Raw genomic sequence first — 18,605 nt, forward strand, 5'->3', positions numbered from 1 at the left:
AAAAAGCATTGAAAAAATTTCATAGCATAAACAAAAATAGACAACACAAAGACATGCTTTATATTGCTAAGTCCACAGAATAATTCCAATATTTCCAGAAGTAGGATGTAGAAAAGATAGAATGCAAGCTTACTGAAAAGATTTCAGTATTATCTACCAGTAAGTATAATTCTACTTCAACACTAAAAAAATAACTTACCGATAATTAGGCATCTAGGTTCTTGAAACATAAACAAAGCATGTAGGATTCGAGACTTCACAGTCTGATGTTCTAATTTAAAAAAAAAAAAAAAAGCTAGATTGATTAGCAAAATATTTTAACTTTTTTTTTCTAATTATAAAAAGTAAAGCCAGACTACCTACCATATGGAGAAGTCATCTGGTAAGGAGAGAGAAGAAAAAGGTATCCTCGGTCTCCTAAAGGTTTAACAAGAACCTGCATTTTGGGGAGATAGAAATTGTATACGCCTTATTATTACTACCACTTTAAAGTAGGCACAACTCTTTCTACTAAGTATAAAGAACTATAATCAGTTCTTTAAAGAAAATCATGCTAATAAATTAGGTTAAAACTTCACTATTGCAAAACAACTAACATTAAAACCATTGAGCTAACTGTTAAAATTCCAATCAAGGGAAAACTTTTACTTATACTGAGAATATTCTTGAAATAATTACAAGTATCTGTGAAAAATAACTTGATGCTAAAATACAGACTCCCAATATTTCTTATCAGTGCAAAAGATATTAATTGCCAGGCAGTATGCTAGACACTGGGCATATATAAGCTGGGCGTGGTGGTGCGTGCCTATAATCCCAGCACTCTGGGAGGCAGAGGCAGGGAGAGAAGTTCGAGGCCAGCCTGGTCTACAAAGCAAGTTCAGGATGGCCAAGGCTACATAGAGAAACACTGCCTTGAAAAAAAAAAGAAAAAGAAAAGCACTGCCTATGAAAATTCAAGATAATGTTCAATTATGCTGCCAGAATCTAAATCTTAACAGTTATTTAATAAATACCATTCATTACATAATTTTACCTGCCCAAGATGCCCTGAAAGATAAACAGTAAGGTCCTTAATCATAAGTTTCTTAACTATAACTACAAAGGACAAAGAAGTTTACCCCAAAATTTAAAAAGCAGGAGCAGGAGAGATGGCTCAACAGAGTACTTTCTTCTCTAAGCCCCCACCACCACCCCACCTCACCCCTGGCTCTTTTTTGGCTTTCCAGACAGGGTTTTCTCTGTTTAACCCAGGCTGTTACAGAACTCACTCTGTTGGTCAGGCTGTTCTTGAACTCAGAGGGCCACCTGCCTTTGGCCTGCACCACCACTGCCCAGCTAAAGTACTTGCTTCTTTTGCAGAGGGCCAGGGTTTGGTTCCTAGTACTCAAAACATAAGTCCAATTCTTGAGATTCCAATGCCCCTTTTCTGCTCTCTATAGCCATCAGGCGCGCGCGCGCACACACACACACACACACACACACACACACACACACACACGCCAAAAAAAAAAAAAGTATGCACATAAAATGTATTTTAAGAAAAATTTACAGAGTAGTAAGAATGAAAAAGCACAGCTCATTTATGCTAGCAAAGGGCAGACAAGAAAGACAGAGTGTATGCACTGAAGTTGTACTTTGAATAACGAGGATATTGACAAGATCACCAAGGCTGCAGAATAGGCAACACTGTAAGGCAGAGCAAATTATAACACAAGAGACAGTTTGCAAGCATTTTGGTACTCATGACTGGCTGAGTGTCAAGAACAGAGCAAGGCAAATGTTGAATAGACACCAAGATGCAAAGATCAACTAGAGAAAGGAAAGAAGGAAAGGAGGGAAAGAAGGAAAGGAGGGCAGGAGGAAGGGAATAAAGGAGGAAGAGAGGCAAAGAAAAGAAGAACCCCAATTTAACTAGAACATCTTTGAGTGTGTACATTCTTAACTACTTCCTTCATAAACAGTAACAGAAAAGATCTGAGAGCACAGTGTCAGAGGAAAAGACAACAAGCTAATGTAAAGCATTTAAGACCTACTAAAATAGCTTCTAGATTAAAGGATGAGATGAGCTGAACAGAAAAGGGTATTTGTACTGTGAAAATCGTGCTACTTGAATTGCTATTAACAATACAAACAACAGTCAGCATATGGACTTGTAATTTAAAGATAAAAAGTAGCTGCCCTAATAAAAACATTCAAAGTACAGTGGTGTCATGGTTGGGTTTCAAGGTGCTTCCAGCTAGCCAGCCTATTCCCAGGAGTAATTTCTCTCCTTTAATTCAATCTATTTAAAAATAACTGCCTGGTGATCTAGCAAGACTCTTTAGACCAACAAGTTAAGTAGGCTGGCTGGTAGCATGAGTCAAAACAGGGGCAAGGGTGGCAAGGGTGGGAGCCCAAAAGATCTCAATCTAGATATCTTTCATAAAACTTAGGGGAGCCTTGCCCCGATCTTTTAAAAAAAATAATTATACTTAGTGTAGGTCAGTTGCCAGGTGTTTCTGATATATAGGGAGCTTAAGCCAAGGATAAGATTTTTGTTTTAAGGTTTATAAAAGTTATATACATATACACACTAAGGTGGTCTTTCCTAGTCTTCTGGAAACGTCCAGGCCAGGCTACATCATACTGCTAAGTGGCATGAAGTATGAATTAAAAAGATGCTTAAGTTGACCTTATGATTACCATGAATCTTACAGACACAGACACAGATATCTCACAGTATACACATAAATAATGCACCTGTATAATTATTTCAAACCTAAATACCCTAATCCAAAATGTTCCAAACATGTTATGTATGCCTTTTCTTAATATTGTAATCAAGTCCTAGGTGTTAGAACAGCATAATGAGTCTGCTTACTGAGGGACATTAGCTACTTGCCTTTAACTTCACACTAACTCCAAATGTAACACCATATTTTAAAATCCCACAGACTTAATGATTTACACACTAGTGTAAAGAACCACTGCATCCAGACGCCATGGAGTTTGAGCAGTCTATAATCAGAAACAACACTAAGACAACCAAAGGCCCTGTAAGTCCTATTTGTAGCATAAACCTAAAGAGAAACATTTCAGCCCTACAAGAAAGAAAAATTCAGCCAGGCGTGGTGGTGCATGTCCTTAATCCCAGCACTTGGGGAGGCAGAGGCAGGCAGATCTGTGATTTCGAGGCCAGCCTGGTCTACAAGTGAGTCAGCCATGGCTACACAGAGATACCCTGTCTTGAAAAAAAAAAGAAAAGAAAAGAAAGAAAAATTCTTAAAGTTCTATATGCTTTTGTTGCCTCTAGACACTATATGTTGACTACTGTGTTCTCCTTTTAAAATTATATTTAATATAATTTATACTTTTTTTTTCTACTTTATTCTACTGTTTTGACTTTTCAGGTAACATTACAGGTGCCCAGCATGGTGGCATAAACAGACACTTTCAGTACCTAGAAGGTAGAATCAGGATTTCAAGGCCATGTGGAACAATAACAAATTATTAGAGGTGATGGGGAGATGGCTCAGTGGTTAAAAGCACCACCTACGTGCTCTTCCAGAGAACCCAGGTTTGATTCTTGGCACTCAGATGATTGTTTATAACTATTAGTAAATCCAGACTTATATGAGATCCAACATCATTTTCTCGCTTCCACAGGCACCAGGCACTCATGTGGTGAACACACATGCATTCAGGCAAAACACACATATACATGAAAATAAAGGAAAAAAATACTACATGCAATTTAGTTCACATCTTGCATCACCTATCCTAGAAAGAGATAAGCTATAATAAATGAGATTCAGTAGGAAAAAGATAATTTAAAGATGTAAACAGTAACATTATAAAGTATTTTAACTGAAAATTTATTTACATAACCCCTTATAAACAAATGTTTAAAACATTTTCTTGAATATTCAAGAAGTGAAAAACAAACAAAAAACCTCACGAGACACACAGAATGTGGCATTATCCATACAATGAACTACTATTCAGCCATAAAAGAGAACAAAGTACAGATACATAACATGAATATATACTCATTAAGAGTACACAGGACATATAGTGGGTGATTTTATGAGCACAGAATGCCCATCATATATAAATAAATAAATTAATGGCTATGAGTGATTTGGAGGAAGAAAGTAGAGTCAATGTTTAATGGTTTACAAGGTACCCTACTAGGTTACAAAACATTACAGAATTAAATAGTAATAATGGTCAGAAAATAATTGTCTACTGAACAATATTTAATTACTACCCTCTTTAAAAATGACTCAAGCCAGGCATGGTGGCGTGCGCCTTTAATCCCAGCACTTGGGAGGCAGAGGCAGGCAGATCACTTTAAGTTCGAAGGCAGCCTGGTCTACAAAAGCGAGTCCAGGATAGCCAGGGCTGTTACACAGAGAAACCCTGTCTTGAAAAACCAAAGACTCAAATTGGGGGCTGGAAAGATGGCTCAGTGGTTAAAAGCACTGGTTACTCTTCCAAAGGACCTGGTTCAATTCCCAGCACCCATATGTCAGCTTACAATTGTCTGTAACTCCACTTTAAAACACCAATGCACATAAAGTAATTTTTTAAAATGACTCAAATGACCAGGTGTGATGGCACATGGGAGGCAGAGGCAGGAGGATCTCTGTGTTGAGGCTAACCTGGTCTACAGAGTAAGTTCCAGGACAGCCAGGGATACACAGAGAAACCCTGTCTAGAAAAAAAAAAAATCACAGTAAAATACTATTTTGCTTGGTAAATGACTGTAAAAGAATGACTTTGAGTACAGCAATCAATGAATCATGTCCTTGTGAAATGCCAGTGTCCTTTTAAGATTTTTTTTTAGGAAGACCCTATCTTTTAAACCCTAACATATTTGGTTAGTTGAAGCCCCAAATATCAGCATCTTTCCTATCCTGATTTGTTTGTGTTTTTTTAAGGAACTGAACAAATACCAAAACCTCCTTCTATACAAACTCTTAATAGGTAGCTTCTGAAACAGAGTAACAAAACAGATATGGATAACTTAGTATCTCTACATATCAAGTGTACTGTTTTAAAATTTCATTTTCTCAACTTAGAATAGAATTCTCATTATAAGAAATAATTACAGCAGTGTCAGGCATTCAGAGCCAACTAAAAAATCTAAATATAAAAGTATATTCACAATAAACGCCAGGGGTAGTGCGCTGGGTGTGGTGGCGCACGCCTTTATTCCCAGAACTCGGGAGGCAGAGGCAGGCGGATCGCTGTGAGTTCGAGGCCAGCCTGGTCTACAAAGTGAGTTCAGGACAGCCAAGGCTACATAGAGAAACCCTGTCTCAGGAAAAAAAAAAAAAAAGCCAGGGGTGGTGGTAGGTGACTGCAACCCCAGCACTCAGGAGGTATAGGCAAGAGGATCAGAAGTTCAAGGCTATCCTTGCTATATAGTAGCCTGAGTAAATACCAAAAAAGGTATTTACAAGGAAGAAGGGACTTTGATAATAATAAAGACACCTATTATTATACCAGACACTGATTAAATTCACATTTATACACATGATCAAACTCTATGTACCCATTTAAGTTGCAAGCTCTAAAAATTACTGACATAAATCTCCATTTGATTCCCTAGAAATGGAGACATAATGTGAGGAATAAAAAATTAACTGTTGAAAAACTTGTATTAAATAGCACACTATACAAAAACATTCTACATCTCTACAGAAACTTGATAGCTGACTACACTCATTTCTCATAAAAGAAACAATTTTCTTCTCTGAAACTAACCTCTTCTCTGTTGCTGTAGACAAATGATCTGGGCCACAGGTATGAAGGATCACCACATCAGTGGCTTCTCATAAGAACTGTTAAATTTGTGGGATTGATAATTGTTTCTATCTTAAGTTAAAAGATGTACAATTTTTAGCTTAAACAGAAAGGGGGAAGTTGTAGAGGAATTTTAATTCAGATGTGGCTGCTCTGGCAAGAGCTCATATCCAAAGACCTTCTAGGTCTTTCTGATCTGGCTGGAATGCAGACAAGTTGGGTGGTGGTGGCACACATCTGTAATTACAGGAGAGGGGCAAGCAGATCTCTGAGTTCAAGTCCAGCCTGGTATAGGTCCAGGTACAGTAGTACATGGCTTTAATCCCACACAATGAAGGTAAAGTTAGTTTGTAGAAGGAAGCACCCATGTTTGAAAGTGATGTTAGTTGAGTGTTAGACAATGACAAATCAGAGGAAGATCTGACAGAATGGGATATGCCCAACTCTCAGAGAAAACAAAAGAGGCAGTTTTATTGACAGGTTGAAAAGAGAACAAGCTAGATACAGGTAAAGAAAGACAGAAAGAGCCAGAAGATTACAACAGACAGCCAGAGTTTGAGGCCAGCCTAGTCTACAAAGTGAGTCCAGGACAGGCAAGGCTATACAAACAAAACAGATTGCCAACGTTAGTATGAGGCCAAGCAAAGCCCAGAGAAGATGAGAGAAGCCAGTTTGAATCAGTCACTTTGAAGAGGACTTGGAGCCAAAACAGCTGAGTTGAACCAGCCAGCCTGAGTTCAGAAAGAACAAGTATGGATGAGCTTATTCAGCAGTACATCTCAGAGACTGAAAACATTCTAGGCCTAAATTAGATTGTATGAAGGCTAGAAGCTTCCAGGATTAGGTCTAGGTTAGCAGAGGTGCTAAGTCCCTAAGCTGAATAAAAGTTACATTTACACTTCTCTGATAAACCACACCTATTGGCACCACATACTTTCTTCGATCACAATCTGACATCTGTTCTCAGTATCTATTACATGGATACTACCTAGTAAATACCTCTTTCAGTCTATTTTTATTCTCATCCTATTTTTAATGAAGGCCTGATCTCCTTCAAAATCTACTGTTCTCAAGACAAAACCCAAATTCTCATGCCAATACTGCTCAAAGACACTGAGACATATCTCCCAGATAGATCAATGTTGTCGTATCTCCTAAACATTCACCAAGTGTATTATTTTTGAAACTTTAAATAAATCTATGACAGACATAGAGAGATGGCTCATCAATTAGGAACACCTGCTCTTGCAGGGGACTTGGGTTTAATTCTCAGCACCCACATGGAGGTTCACAACCACCTGTAACTCCAGTTTCATAGGATCTGATGCCTTTTTCTGGCATCCACAGGCATCAATGATGAACACAGTGCACATCCATATACTTATGCAAACACACAAAATAAAAACAAATGCTACTGCCTCTCCTCAACCAAACTACATTTAAATAACTTTGTTCAGAAGTCTCATTCAGTATTCCATAAATATTTTTGATAATCACACAACATTTATAATCCCAACGCATAATAAAAATAGATCTACACAAAGCCTATTGTCATGGATAAAGAGTACTTATCTGCTTTACATGGCAAGCTCCAGGCCAGCTAAGAGTACATAGCAAGAACTGATCTCCAAAATAAAATAGGACTACTAATAGTAAAATACTATTAATTAAATGAGAGCACCCAACAGAGACTTTGTAGGACTCCCAGAAGCAAAAATAAATTGAAGTATTAATAACTACTTATATTTTCAAAGGATATGGGAATATTTAAAGCTTTTCACTTACAAGCTTTTCTTTCTCCAGCTTTTGCAGTAAACATTCCATGTTACTTCCAATTTTTGTCTTTTCTACAACTTCATAAAGGCTACAATACATCCCATTCTTTAAAACTGAGAAAAAGAAAAAATACACAGTAAAATATCAAATCAGGTCTACTTCTTACATATTTTAGTAAAATGAAATTACTGTACCTTCATTAGGACCCACGTATGTGTCTTTATAAAACAATGCAGGAGGGATTTTCTGTTTTAAATAATCAATACTCATAACTGTTTCAACATCTAACTTCTCAGGACTGAAAGAAAATATAAAAACATGTTTGGCATGCCTATATTTTTAACTCTAGCAATGTTATCAGACACATTAAAATATAATTAATGAGGGTGGGGCCTGGAGACACAGCTCAGCTGGTTCAGTGCTTGCCTAGCATACAGAAGGACCTGGGCTCAGTCTCCAGTACTGTATACATCAGGTGTGGTGGCACATTTCTGTAATGCCAACAGTTGGGAGGTGGAGAAGGTAGGAGGATCACAGGTTCAAGGACACAGTGAATTGTGACCAGCTGCAACCTGAAACCTTGCCTCCAGGTAAACAAAATAAAATATACGTGATGGGAAAATATATGTACTTATTAATAACTCACCTTATTCTAAAGAGGACCCGACACAGGAAACATATCTACATACAGGTAAGTAGCAACTGGCAATATTGCCAATCTTACATTCTTAAATCAGAAGCTAACCCTACAATGCCAATTTTACTAACAAAAAGAGTAATAGTTGTTATTTACAGTTAAAGTATAAGCTACTATAGTTTTTCTTTCTTTTGGAGATGCTGAGGATCAAACCCAAGGGTTGCATAGCAGGCAAGCATTCCACCACTGACCTACATCTTCAAGCATCTACACCATTTTCTGTGATATTAGCAATACATTTTTAGTTTTAATATATGTTACATGAATTGTAAATAGTGCATATACATTAGCTTAACCACATCAAAGCTCTTTTCAACAAAGAAATGTTTAACCACCAACATCAACAACTCTTTTATGTTTTAAAGCAGGACTTCACTATAGTCTGCAACACAAAGGTCTAGAACTTACTATGCAGCCAAGACTGTCTTTGAACAAAAGATCCTGTCTGAGTCTTCTAAGTACTGAGGTTACAAGTATGTAACACCATACATAGCTAAAATTTGTCTGCTTTTATGTCTATTATATACAAACTGCTAACTAAATCTAAGTAGAATAAAAAAAATTGTTAAAGGTTTATTTATGTATTTACTTTGTATACAACATTGTGTCTGCATGTACACCTGCAGGCCAAAAGAGTCCACCAGATCACATTATAGATGATTGTGAGCCACCATGTGGTTGCTGAGAATTGAACTCTGGACCTCTGGAAGTGCAGCCAGTGCTCTTAACCTTTGAGCTATCTAGCCAGCCCCCAGAATAAAAATTCTAATTCATCTTTCAGACTTAAAACAACTCAGAATACACCATACATCTGACTAGCCATCTTCAAAGCAGAGAACCTGAGCTTGTTTGCTAATTACTTTTTCGTTTTGTTTTGTTTTGTTTGTTTCAGTTTTTCAAGACAGAGTTTCTCTGTGTAGCCTTAGCTGTCCTGGACTCAATTTGTAGACCAGCCTGGCCTCAAACTCACGGCAATCCATCTGCCTCTGTCTCCTGAGTGCCAACTACCTTTTGAAGTTACAAAATCAACCATTTAGAAGCACATTAAGTTTTTATGAAGCATTGTAAAATTGAAAATTGAAAAAACGATAAACAGCAAGCAAGCCAAGAATGGTGGTATAGACTTATAATCCTGTCATACATAAAGCAGACTGCCTTGGCTATATAGTGAGTTCCAATCCAGTATGATAATCTCAAACAAGATTTTTTAAAAAGAAACAAATAAATAACTAAGGAAGAAACCAACTGTCCCTTAACAATTACTATTTTTTTTAATTTTTTAAATTAATTTTTTAGGCCGGGCTTGGTGGCGCATGCCTTTAATCCCAGCACTCGGGAGGCAGAGGCAGGCGGATCGCTGTGAGTTCGAGGCCAGCCTGGTCTACAAAGTGAGTCCAGGACAGCCAAGGCTACACAGAGAGACTCTGTCTCGAAAAACAAAAAAACAAAAAAACAAAAAACAAAAAAAAAATTAATTAATTAATTTTTTAGGTTAACATATGAAATTAAGGTCTTATATATGACATATACTTTGTTCTCATTTATTCCCCTTCCCTATGACCCGCCCTCTGCCACCTCCCACTATATTCTCTTAATGCAATATACTTACAGCTTGACAGGCAAAAAGGCACGAGTGGCTGACCTCAAAGAAATATAACATAGAAGCTTCCCTTTATTTAAAAGTTGTCCTTTCCACAAGGTGTAGTTAAGCTTATCTAAACAAAAGAAATAAGAGTCTAGTAGCCTGATAGCCCAGATGGTAATATTTACTATAACTGAAAAGTATCTAGAAATAAGGTTTTAAGTACAAAATAAACACAGAAGTGACTGGCATGCCCTTCAGGGAAAGGTTCAAAATGTTTAAGATTTTAGCTTCAGGTATCTTTTCCCTTTAACAACATCAACAACAACAAAGGAAAAAACACATTCCAACTTCAAAGAGCAGCTAATCTATCTAAGTGCCCTCATTAGAAAGCAGTACAGTCACTATCCCAAAGGAGACTATATTAAACCTGGTTAATGTCTCCTATCTTCTGTGTGTTTATCTTTGCGATTAAGAAACTTTAAAAATAGTTTTAAAAATATTCTTTCTTGAAATAAAAAAATCTCTAGTGAATATAATGCTTTTAAAGTGTTCAATTGTAAAGCCCAATTTATCTTTTTTTCAATTCAAGCGCTAGAAAGTCTGGTCCATTCTGAAGTAGTAGCATCTTCTAAAAGAAATTTTTATGTTTGAATAACCAAGTACTGATGCTACATGACCTCACCTGCTTTATGTTTCATATTTTTATTATGAAAGTAAGACAAAACACTTAACTTAATCTTTCACTATTTATACTTTCAACTTATAAAAGTAAAAAAAAGTAAGACTCTTACCTATGTTTCTATCTGCATTAAAGCTGTTAGATCTACAAATAATTTTTTAAAAAGAAAGGAAAATTATTACTGATTGGAAACAACATGAAAGTTAACATTTAGGAGCCTGACATACCTTCTATGGTTTTGTTGTTGCTGTGTATTTTCTAGTGCTGGGGATGGAACCCATCACCTCACATATGCACAGCAAACAATGTAAACTGAACTAAAGCATCAACCTATAAGTGCTATTTTCACTGGTACTACAAAAGAGAACAAAATTCTTCCAAATAAGAAAAGCTTCTTAGAAAACTACTTACTGTTCTATTTCTGTATTTGCCAAATTTGACAAAAGCTGTTTTATATTTTAAAAAGTATTCATTAATAGACATAAGAGTATTAATATCTCTGTAGACTGTACCTTGGAAATAAGATTAGGAAAAAGTCTCTATGTAAATTCATCCATTAGCCATTTGATAAATATTTAACTTCAAGCTCTTATTAGCGACCAGCACATTTCTAGGTAACAGAATTCTAAATATAAACAGAACACAGTCCCTTACTTTAAAGAATTTACAATCTAATGATGAAGAAAGGAAATTGTCACCAAGTGCAGTGTATTAGATGATGATGGTTTCAAGAGCTATACAGAAAAAGATCAAGTACAAGAGTTTAAAAAGAAAACAAACATCAGAGGACACCCAATGATAGGAGAGGCTAGAGGTTAATTTAAGAAACGCTATGCAGTAACCGGGGAAAAGGAAAAGCCAGTAAAAGTGGGATCCCAAGGCAAACGTCCTCATGGCACACTCATAATAGAGGATGGATGCTTTGTTAATGTTTCAAACAATATTGGGTCAACAAAAGGAATTCAAAAAGTAGGAAAGGAGCCAGATATTCCCAACGTTCAGGAGACAAAAGAAGGTGGATCTCTGTGAGTTTGAGACCAGTGTGGTCTATATAGCAAGCTCCAAGACAGCCGTGGCTACATAGAGACAGACAGACAGACACAAAGAGACAAGAGACAGAGACTGACAGAGAAATGAGAGATAGGAAAACAAAGAAAATCAATAGCCACTATTTTCAGGGATATTGTCCTCAGTTAAAAGTGCTCTGTCTTTTAAAAAACACTTATGGAAAAAAAAAGCTATAGTAAATGCGTATGTCAGCACATTTGCTTCCCGTAAATACAAAGCAAAAACGAGAAACACTCATCTCTGCATTACATGAATTGGTACTTGTGGAAGTTCTGAGGGCTTATTAATTAACATGAAAAAAATTACAGTATCAGGAGGGCTTGGTGGCTCATACCAACACTCAGGAGGCTAAGGTAGGATCATCTTAATCTGAAGCTTGAGCTATTTACAGTTAGTTCCAGGCCAGCCTGGGCTATAGTACAGAATAAACTTTACCTCCAAAACAAAACAAAACAAAAAAAAAACAAACAAAAAAAACCCCAAAGCACTCTTTATCAGGTACATTTGACTTTGACTTCTTTAAAATCCAATAGGTCACCCTAAAGAAGATGTGTATTATCTTTAAAAATGTTAAAAAAACAAAACAGTAGTTTGAAAAATTACTTTTAAGTAAGTTTATGAACTCAAAAAGAAAATAATTATCACCTGATTCTTAAAATTAGGAATGTCTAGGCATTCCACTAAATATGTCATTGGTTTGGGATAGAGTTTTATAGACAGCTAAAACCACAAATTTTCTGTTTGAGGAAGTCAAGGACTCATGTAGCGAAGATGGCTTCAAACTGACTGAGTAGCCAAGGCTGGCCTCTCTGTCCCAAGTGCTGGGAGTACAGGCATATGTGACAACCAGCTGAAATTACACTTTTATAAGCAGCTATTTATTAAGTACATATAAATCTTAAAAAGAAAAAAAGACCCACAACTTAGCTAGGTGAATCAAAATGAATTTCAGTTCCTATATCCACATAATGGTCTATCCTACTTATCATGACTATGAAAACACCTAGTTAATGCCAAAAAAAAAGAAAAAAAGAAAAAAAAGCTGAAGAGGGCAATGGTAGCTTCTGAACCATTTCTCTGTGTCAAACTATCTTACCTCAGTGAAGACACAAACTTTGGAGTTTGTATATCATCTTTGTAAATAAAAGACACAACTGCATATGGACAAACGTGTCTTGGTCTTCGTCTTAGTTCATCAAAGCCATACTCGTAAAAATAATACTAAAAATAAGAAAAAGCACAAAATTAGTATTATAAATAGGCAAGGAAAGAGAAGATATGTTTTTTTTTAAATAACCTAGCACCATTTAAACAGCTCTGGCAGAAAAGAAATTTTCCTTGAGATTGTCCACTTAGCCAAAATGAAACATGCTTTCTGTGCATTTTATGTACCAGACACCAACGTATCCCAGAAGTTTACTTCTGAAGAGTGACAACTAACTTGTGTAATTAACTTCTTAATGAAAATACTGTAAAATGAAGCCTCAGCTAGGTCAGCCCACAAAAGCCAACTTGATAAAACAGTAAAATATTAAGGACAAAACTTCAACCAAAATCAGTATCATTGTCTGTGTTAGTGAAAAGAAAACAAAACTGGAACTCAACTGCAAAGAATGAAGCACAGGAGGTGTGCAAGATAAGACTGCAAAGGTAAATGTCCAGGGGCATCTTATTACTCACAAGCCTCTTCTCTTCTCCTGTTCATGACAGCCGTCATGCTGGAGTTTGGTTGACTGACAGAAAACTGAGTTTTATTGTAAAGGAATGTCTGAGTCTATAATCAAGTTTCCCTGGGAGATTACTGATTTCAACAATGTTGTTTCTCTCAAACTTCTTCCAAAATATTTGAGACATATAAAGCTCGGGCTTACAAGTTCTAGAGAACCTAGTAACTACACTTCAAGTCTAACAACACTATTATCTAAAAGTAGTGAGCTGGGACTGGAGAGATGGCTCAGTAGGTAAGAGCACTGGATGATCTTCCAGAGAGCCTGGATTAATTGCCAGCACCCACATGGCAGCTCACAATTGTCTGTAACTCCAGTTTCAGGAGAACCAACATTCTCACAAACACATATGGAGATAAACACCAGTGCACATAAATTTTAAAAATAAAAAATAAAAGTAGTTAATTGAGTAAGCTCCTGATGTCTTGTAAGAATACAATTTTTGTTAAAATCTCCAGGCATAGTCTTCTCTACTGAGACACTTCAACAGGAGCCTTCAAACTAGTTTTTCTTGTTGTTTTGTGTGTTTTGGTTTTTTGAGATAGGGTTTCTCTGTGTAGCCTTGTCTGTCCTGGACTCATGTTGTTGACCAGGCTGGCCTCAAACTCACAGCGATCCATCTGCCTCTGCCTCCCAAATGCTGGGATTAAAGGTGTGCACCACCACGTCTGGCAAAAAGTGTTACTGTTTAGAGCATTTACCTACATATGTCTGTCTGCACACCACTTGCCTGCCTGGTGCCTGGGGAGGCCAGAAGAGGGTATCTGATTCCTTGGAACTAGAATTAGACATCTGTGTACTGCCATGTAGTGCTGACAAAGTCAGGCCCTCTGGAAGAACAGCCAGTGCTTTTAACTGATTTGCTATTGTCCAGCCTCCCCCCCGCCCCCAAATTTTTAAAGAGTATTTATTTCTAGGTTCACTATATAATGTCATCAAAACTGGAGAAACTGAGGTAGTGCCCAACTAAGAGCTTCACCCCTGCTAACATTCATGGTGCTGGAAGGTACTATGCACACTAACAGAAAGAGAAATAATCATTAGTTTTGCCCAGCTATAAACTCTTTGACCTACAACAGCAACCTGCCTACAAGATATAATAGTGTAACAGTAATACAAATGTTATGGGTGTAAACAAACATCTTTCGATTGGCTTTAAGGTACACTCTATGAAATGGAGCCTGTCACTGCTAAAGTGGCCAAGAATCTGGGACTACATAATGGGCCCAGGTGGAAAACCTACTACTATTAGTCTGCTAAATAAACACATTAATGACTTCACATACTGCTATACCCAAAGATCAACGCATCAGTTAATCCTCACAAGAGAAGCTTCTTGCAGTAGGCAACAGCTTAATTAACATAGACCCACAACTGGACAATGTGAGTGACTCTGTGGCACTCAGTCCTAAATGAGATGTCTTTATCAAAGCTCTCCCACCTCACGGCTCAGGAATCTATGAGAAGAGAAGGAGGAAAGATTCTAAGAGACAGAGATGGTAGATCTTTCAAACAGTATTAGCTAGTCATCGCAGGACTGATAAACATATGAACTCACAGAGACTGTGACAGCATGCCTAAGACCTACACAAGGTCAACCCAGACAAAATCCCAACATGAAGAAAGAGAAGTAGACACAAAGTACCACAACTAGCTAAGAAACTATTTACAAATGATACGTGCTAGGAAAGGGGAGACCTACTTTCTCCAACAGAGCCACCCTGTGTGTTATATCAACCACACTTCAGGGCAAGTCCCATGACTAAGAACAGCTGTCCAACACAAGACAGACTCCATGCTTTTTGTACAGGCTTGGTATTTTCTTACTTAGGGGTTTTTTTTTTTTTTAAATGGGAGTTGGGTGGTTAGGGAGAAGGAAAGATCTAGGAGGAATTGGGGGAAAGGAAAGAATGATTGAAATATATTGTACAAAAAATTTTAAAATAACATTTTAACATATATTAAAGTAGGTTAAATCACTACTTTTCATATACAATCCACTGGACTATACATCTTTTATATGCTTGTTAAGGGGGAAGTTCACAAAGCCTCAACCCTAGATAACACTATAAGCAACTAAGGAATGTTGAAAGCAAGAAAAATAGTCTTTCCTAGAACTCATGATTTTCCCAGGACTTACAAGGTTGAGACAAAAAGATCATGAGTTTGAGGTCAGCTTAAGCTATGTAAGACGACTCAGTATTAACAACTACAAAGCCAAACAGGAATATCACAAAGTAGCATAAAGCCAGCCTCCAGCACATAGCAATTTTGAGACCAGCTTGAAACCCTGTATCAAAAAGTAGCCTTGTGTGGTAACTCACACTTTTAATCTCAGCACTTAGGAGGCCAAAGCAAAAGAGGAACCCTCAGGATAGACCAGCCCAGTCTACACAGTGAGCTTTAAGGCAGCCAAGACTACATACTGAAACCTTGTCTCAAAAACAAAGCAAAAATAAACAAACCAGAAACAAACATCAGCAAAAAGCTGAGTATGTCAGTACACTCCTTTAATACCAGCACTAGATAGGCAGAGGCAGGCAGATGCTTTTGAGTTCAAAGTCAGCCTGATCTACATAAAGAGTTCTGAGACAGATACTAAGACCTTGTCTTAAAAAAATTTTTAGAGCTGGACATGGTGGCACATACCTTTAATCCCAACACTCAGGGAGGCAGAGGTAGATGGATCACTGTGAGTTGGAGGCCAGCCTGGTCTACAAAGCAAATTTAGGAGAGCCAAGACTACACAGAGAAACTCTATCTCAAAAATACAAAATGGCTGGAGAGATGGCTCAGTGGTTATGAGTACTGACTGCTCTTCCAGATGTCCTGAGTTCAATTCCTGGCAACCATGTGGTGGCTCACAACCATCTATAATGAGATCTCATGCCCTCTTCTGACCTGCAAGTGTACATGCAAATAAAATAGTCACACTCCTAAAATAAATAAAATCTTTAAAAATTTGTTTAAAAAAATATTTTTTTCTAGAAAAGGAAGAGAATTACGTATAGTTATCTATATATCTGGTAAGGCTTAAAATATACTCTTAAGTCTGTATTCTAATAAATCAATAGAACAAAGCGCTATGAATTAAGATAGTCAAGGGGCTTGACCTTTACTTTGAAAAACAAGTGGTATTTTATTCACCAACAAGATTTTTCTAGAGCTCTGAAAGGCAGTCATTTCAAGATGTAAAAAGAAGATGGTGGAGAGATAGTTCATAGTTAAAAATGCTTGCTTGCTTGCCTATGAGGACCAGAGTTTGGATCCCAGTACCCTCTTAGCAAACCAGGTGGATATTCTGTTAACTCCAGCTCTGATCTGATCCCCATTTCTTCCAGCCTGCAATACTACAAGTGCAAGCATCTGTATGCACACACAGGAAAACAGACAGACACACATAAATACATCTTTCACATTAAAATGGATCCAAGTACATACCTGAGTAAGCTCATAGGCTCTGTAAGCCAAAAGGGATGTAATTCTACTGGCATTTTTAGACACGTGACATTCATGCTTTGGTGTAGGATCCAAAGCATTTTTACTTATCAGAGGTTCCAAGCTTTTTACACTCAGAGGATCATAAATACTCTTTATTTTACCCTACAATAAAGAAAGCATTTTAAGTGTCTGTTCAACCTAATTTTTACTATATACTATAATGAAGAACTCTAAGTGCCATTAAACTGTTCACCTACTTACATTACCAACATGTTAGACACACACTCTCTCCCCCCTCCCTTTTTTTCATTCTTTTCTTTGGAAAATAGATGAAGATTGAGGGCATTTAGTTCAGCAGGTAAAAACACCAAGCCTGCTAACCTGAGTTTGAGTCTCAAGATCCCCAACGTTGAAAGAAGAACCAAGTCCCTCAAGTCTTCCTCTTGTTTTCACATTTATCTTATGACATGTGTGCCATATACATATATATTAAATTCATTAATGAACATAATCTAAAAAAGATAGCAAACCAACTGCTACTCATTTAACAGTCTTTTAAGATAGCAACTCTTAAAAGAGTCAAAAGTATCTTCATATACTATCAAATATACTTTTATTAAAACTCCGAAAGTGTGAAATCACTTAAAATTAAAATTCAAGTTAAATGTCTTTGATAGGTACAAATAAAAGTTAAAATTACCTTCATTATTTTAAAAATAACAACATCGCCTACTGCTCCAGCTTCCAAAGGATTAGCCTGTAAGAGATCTGCATACCTACAAAGATAGACACCTAATAGAAAGAGAAAAATAATCTGAATTTAAAGTAGGCTTAAATTTTTAAAAAAAATAAAAATATTTAACCAATAACAAAAGTGATAGGAGATATGACAACTTTTGAATATCTTTTTAAAAATATTTATTAATTATGTATACAGTGCTCTGCCTGCATGTACACCCACATGCCAGAAGAGGGCATCAAATCACAGTATAGATGGTTGTGAGCTACCATGTAATTGGCAGGAATTGAACTCAAGAACTCTGGAAGAGCCGTCAGTGCTCTTAATCTCTGAGTCATCTCTTAAGCCCATGACAACTTTTTAAAAGCAATACTAAAGACAGTAAATATAAACTGATTAAGCTGATTTTTCTTTGTTTGTTTTTGTTTTTCCAGACAGGGTTTTTTTGTGTAGCCTTGGCTGTCCTGGACTGGCTTTGCAGACCAGGCTGGCCTCCAGCTCAGAGGAACCCACCTGCCTCTGGGCCCTGAGCATATGGAATTAAAGGCAGGCGCCACCACAGTGAACTGGAGATGGCTGATGTTTAGCCAGAGTAAAGCATAAAATTAATCATATTATTCAAAATCATTTTGACCAGAACAAAATATTTTAAATATACATTTGATCAATTACAAGTATGCAAAATCAGAAAGAAAGAAAACCAGTGATACACTTCAGAACTTAATACTAGTCTCTTTGTTTAAAAACAAACAAAAAACATTTAATTAGTGACTACAGGCAGATTATATTAAGAATTTTAAATGGCAACTTAGTAATTGTTAAGTATAAATGAAAAATAAAAAATAAAAAAGCATTACCCATGGAAGGACTGCCAAGAATAGTTATTTTGGATTGGCCCACATGCAATCCTTTTTCACATATGCTTTGAACCTATGTAAACAAAACACTTCAGTTTGAAATCACAAAACAAGAAAAATTAATTTAAGATTTCAAAATATAATCTTCTAAACTATACATTACAAAAATTTCACATATAAAATTCAGCTATGTAAAATTGGCTTAAATTTCTAGGACAGTCCTATCAGAAATTCATTTTTATG

The 18,605-nt window shown here is 36.7% G+C and overlaps 1 protein-coding gene across 8 annotated transcripts in view; it reads right to left on the reverse strand.

Moving 5' to 3' along the window:
• TASOR (transcription activation suppressor) overlaps positions 1-18,605 on the reverse strand; it is a 61,984-nt gene that overhangs the window by 28,590 nt on the left and 14,789 nt on the right. For all 8 annotated transcript variants that reach the window (XR_014781661.1, XR_014781662.1, XR_014781663.1 and 5 more), the window contains exons 4-13: positions 18,363-18,435; positions 17,467-17,558; positions 16,767-16,928; positions 12,695-12,819; positions 10,643-10,674; positions 9,876-9,981; positions 7,764-7,867; positions 7,579-7,682; positions 364-436; positions 200-271 (exon numbers count right to left, since the gene is read on the reverse strand). Coding sequence is in view for 3 of the 8 variants with exons in the window: in XM_084794827.1 (XP_084650953.1) it covers positions 200-271; positions 364-436; positions 7,579-7,682; positions 7,764-7,867; positions 9,876-9,981; positions 10,643-10,674; positions 12,695-12,819; positions 16,767-16,928; positions 17,467-17,558; positions 18,363-18,435 (943 nt within the window). In the remaining 5 variants the exon portion in view is untranslated. The remainder of the gene's footprint in view (positions 1-199; positions 272-363; positions 437-7,578; positions 7,683-7,763; positions 7,868-9,875; positions 9,982-10,642; positions 10,675-12,694; positions 12,820-16,766; positions 16,929-17,466; positions 17,559-18,362; positions 18,436-18,605) is intronic.

Source organism: Acomys minous (assembly GCF_964271855.1).
Source record: "Acomys minous genome assembly, chromosome: 9".
Lineage (NCBI taxonomy): Eukaryota > Metazoa > Chordata > Mammalia > Rodentia > Muridae > Acomys > Acomys minous.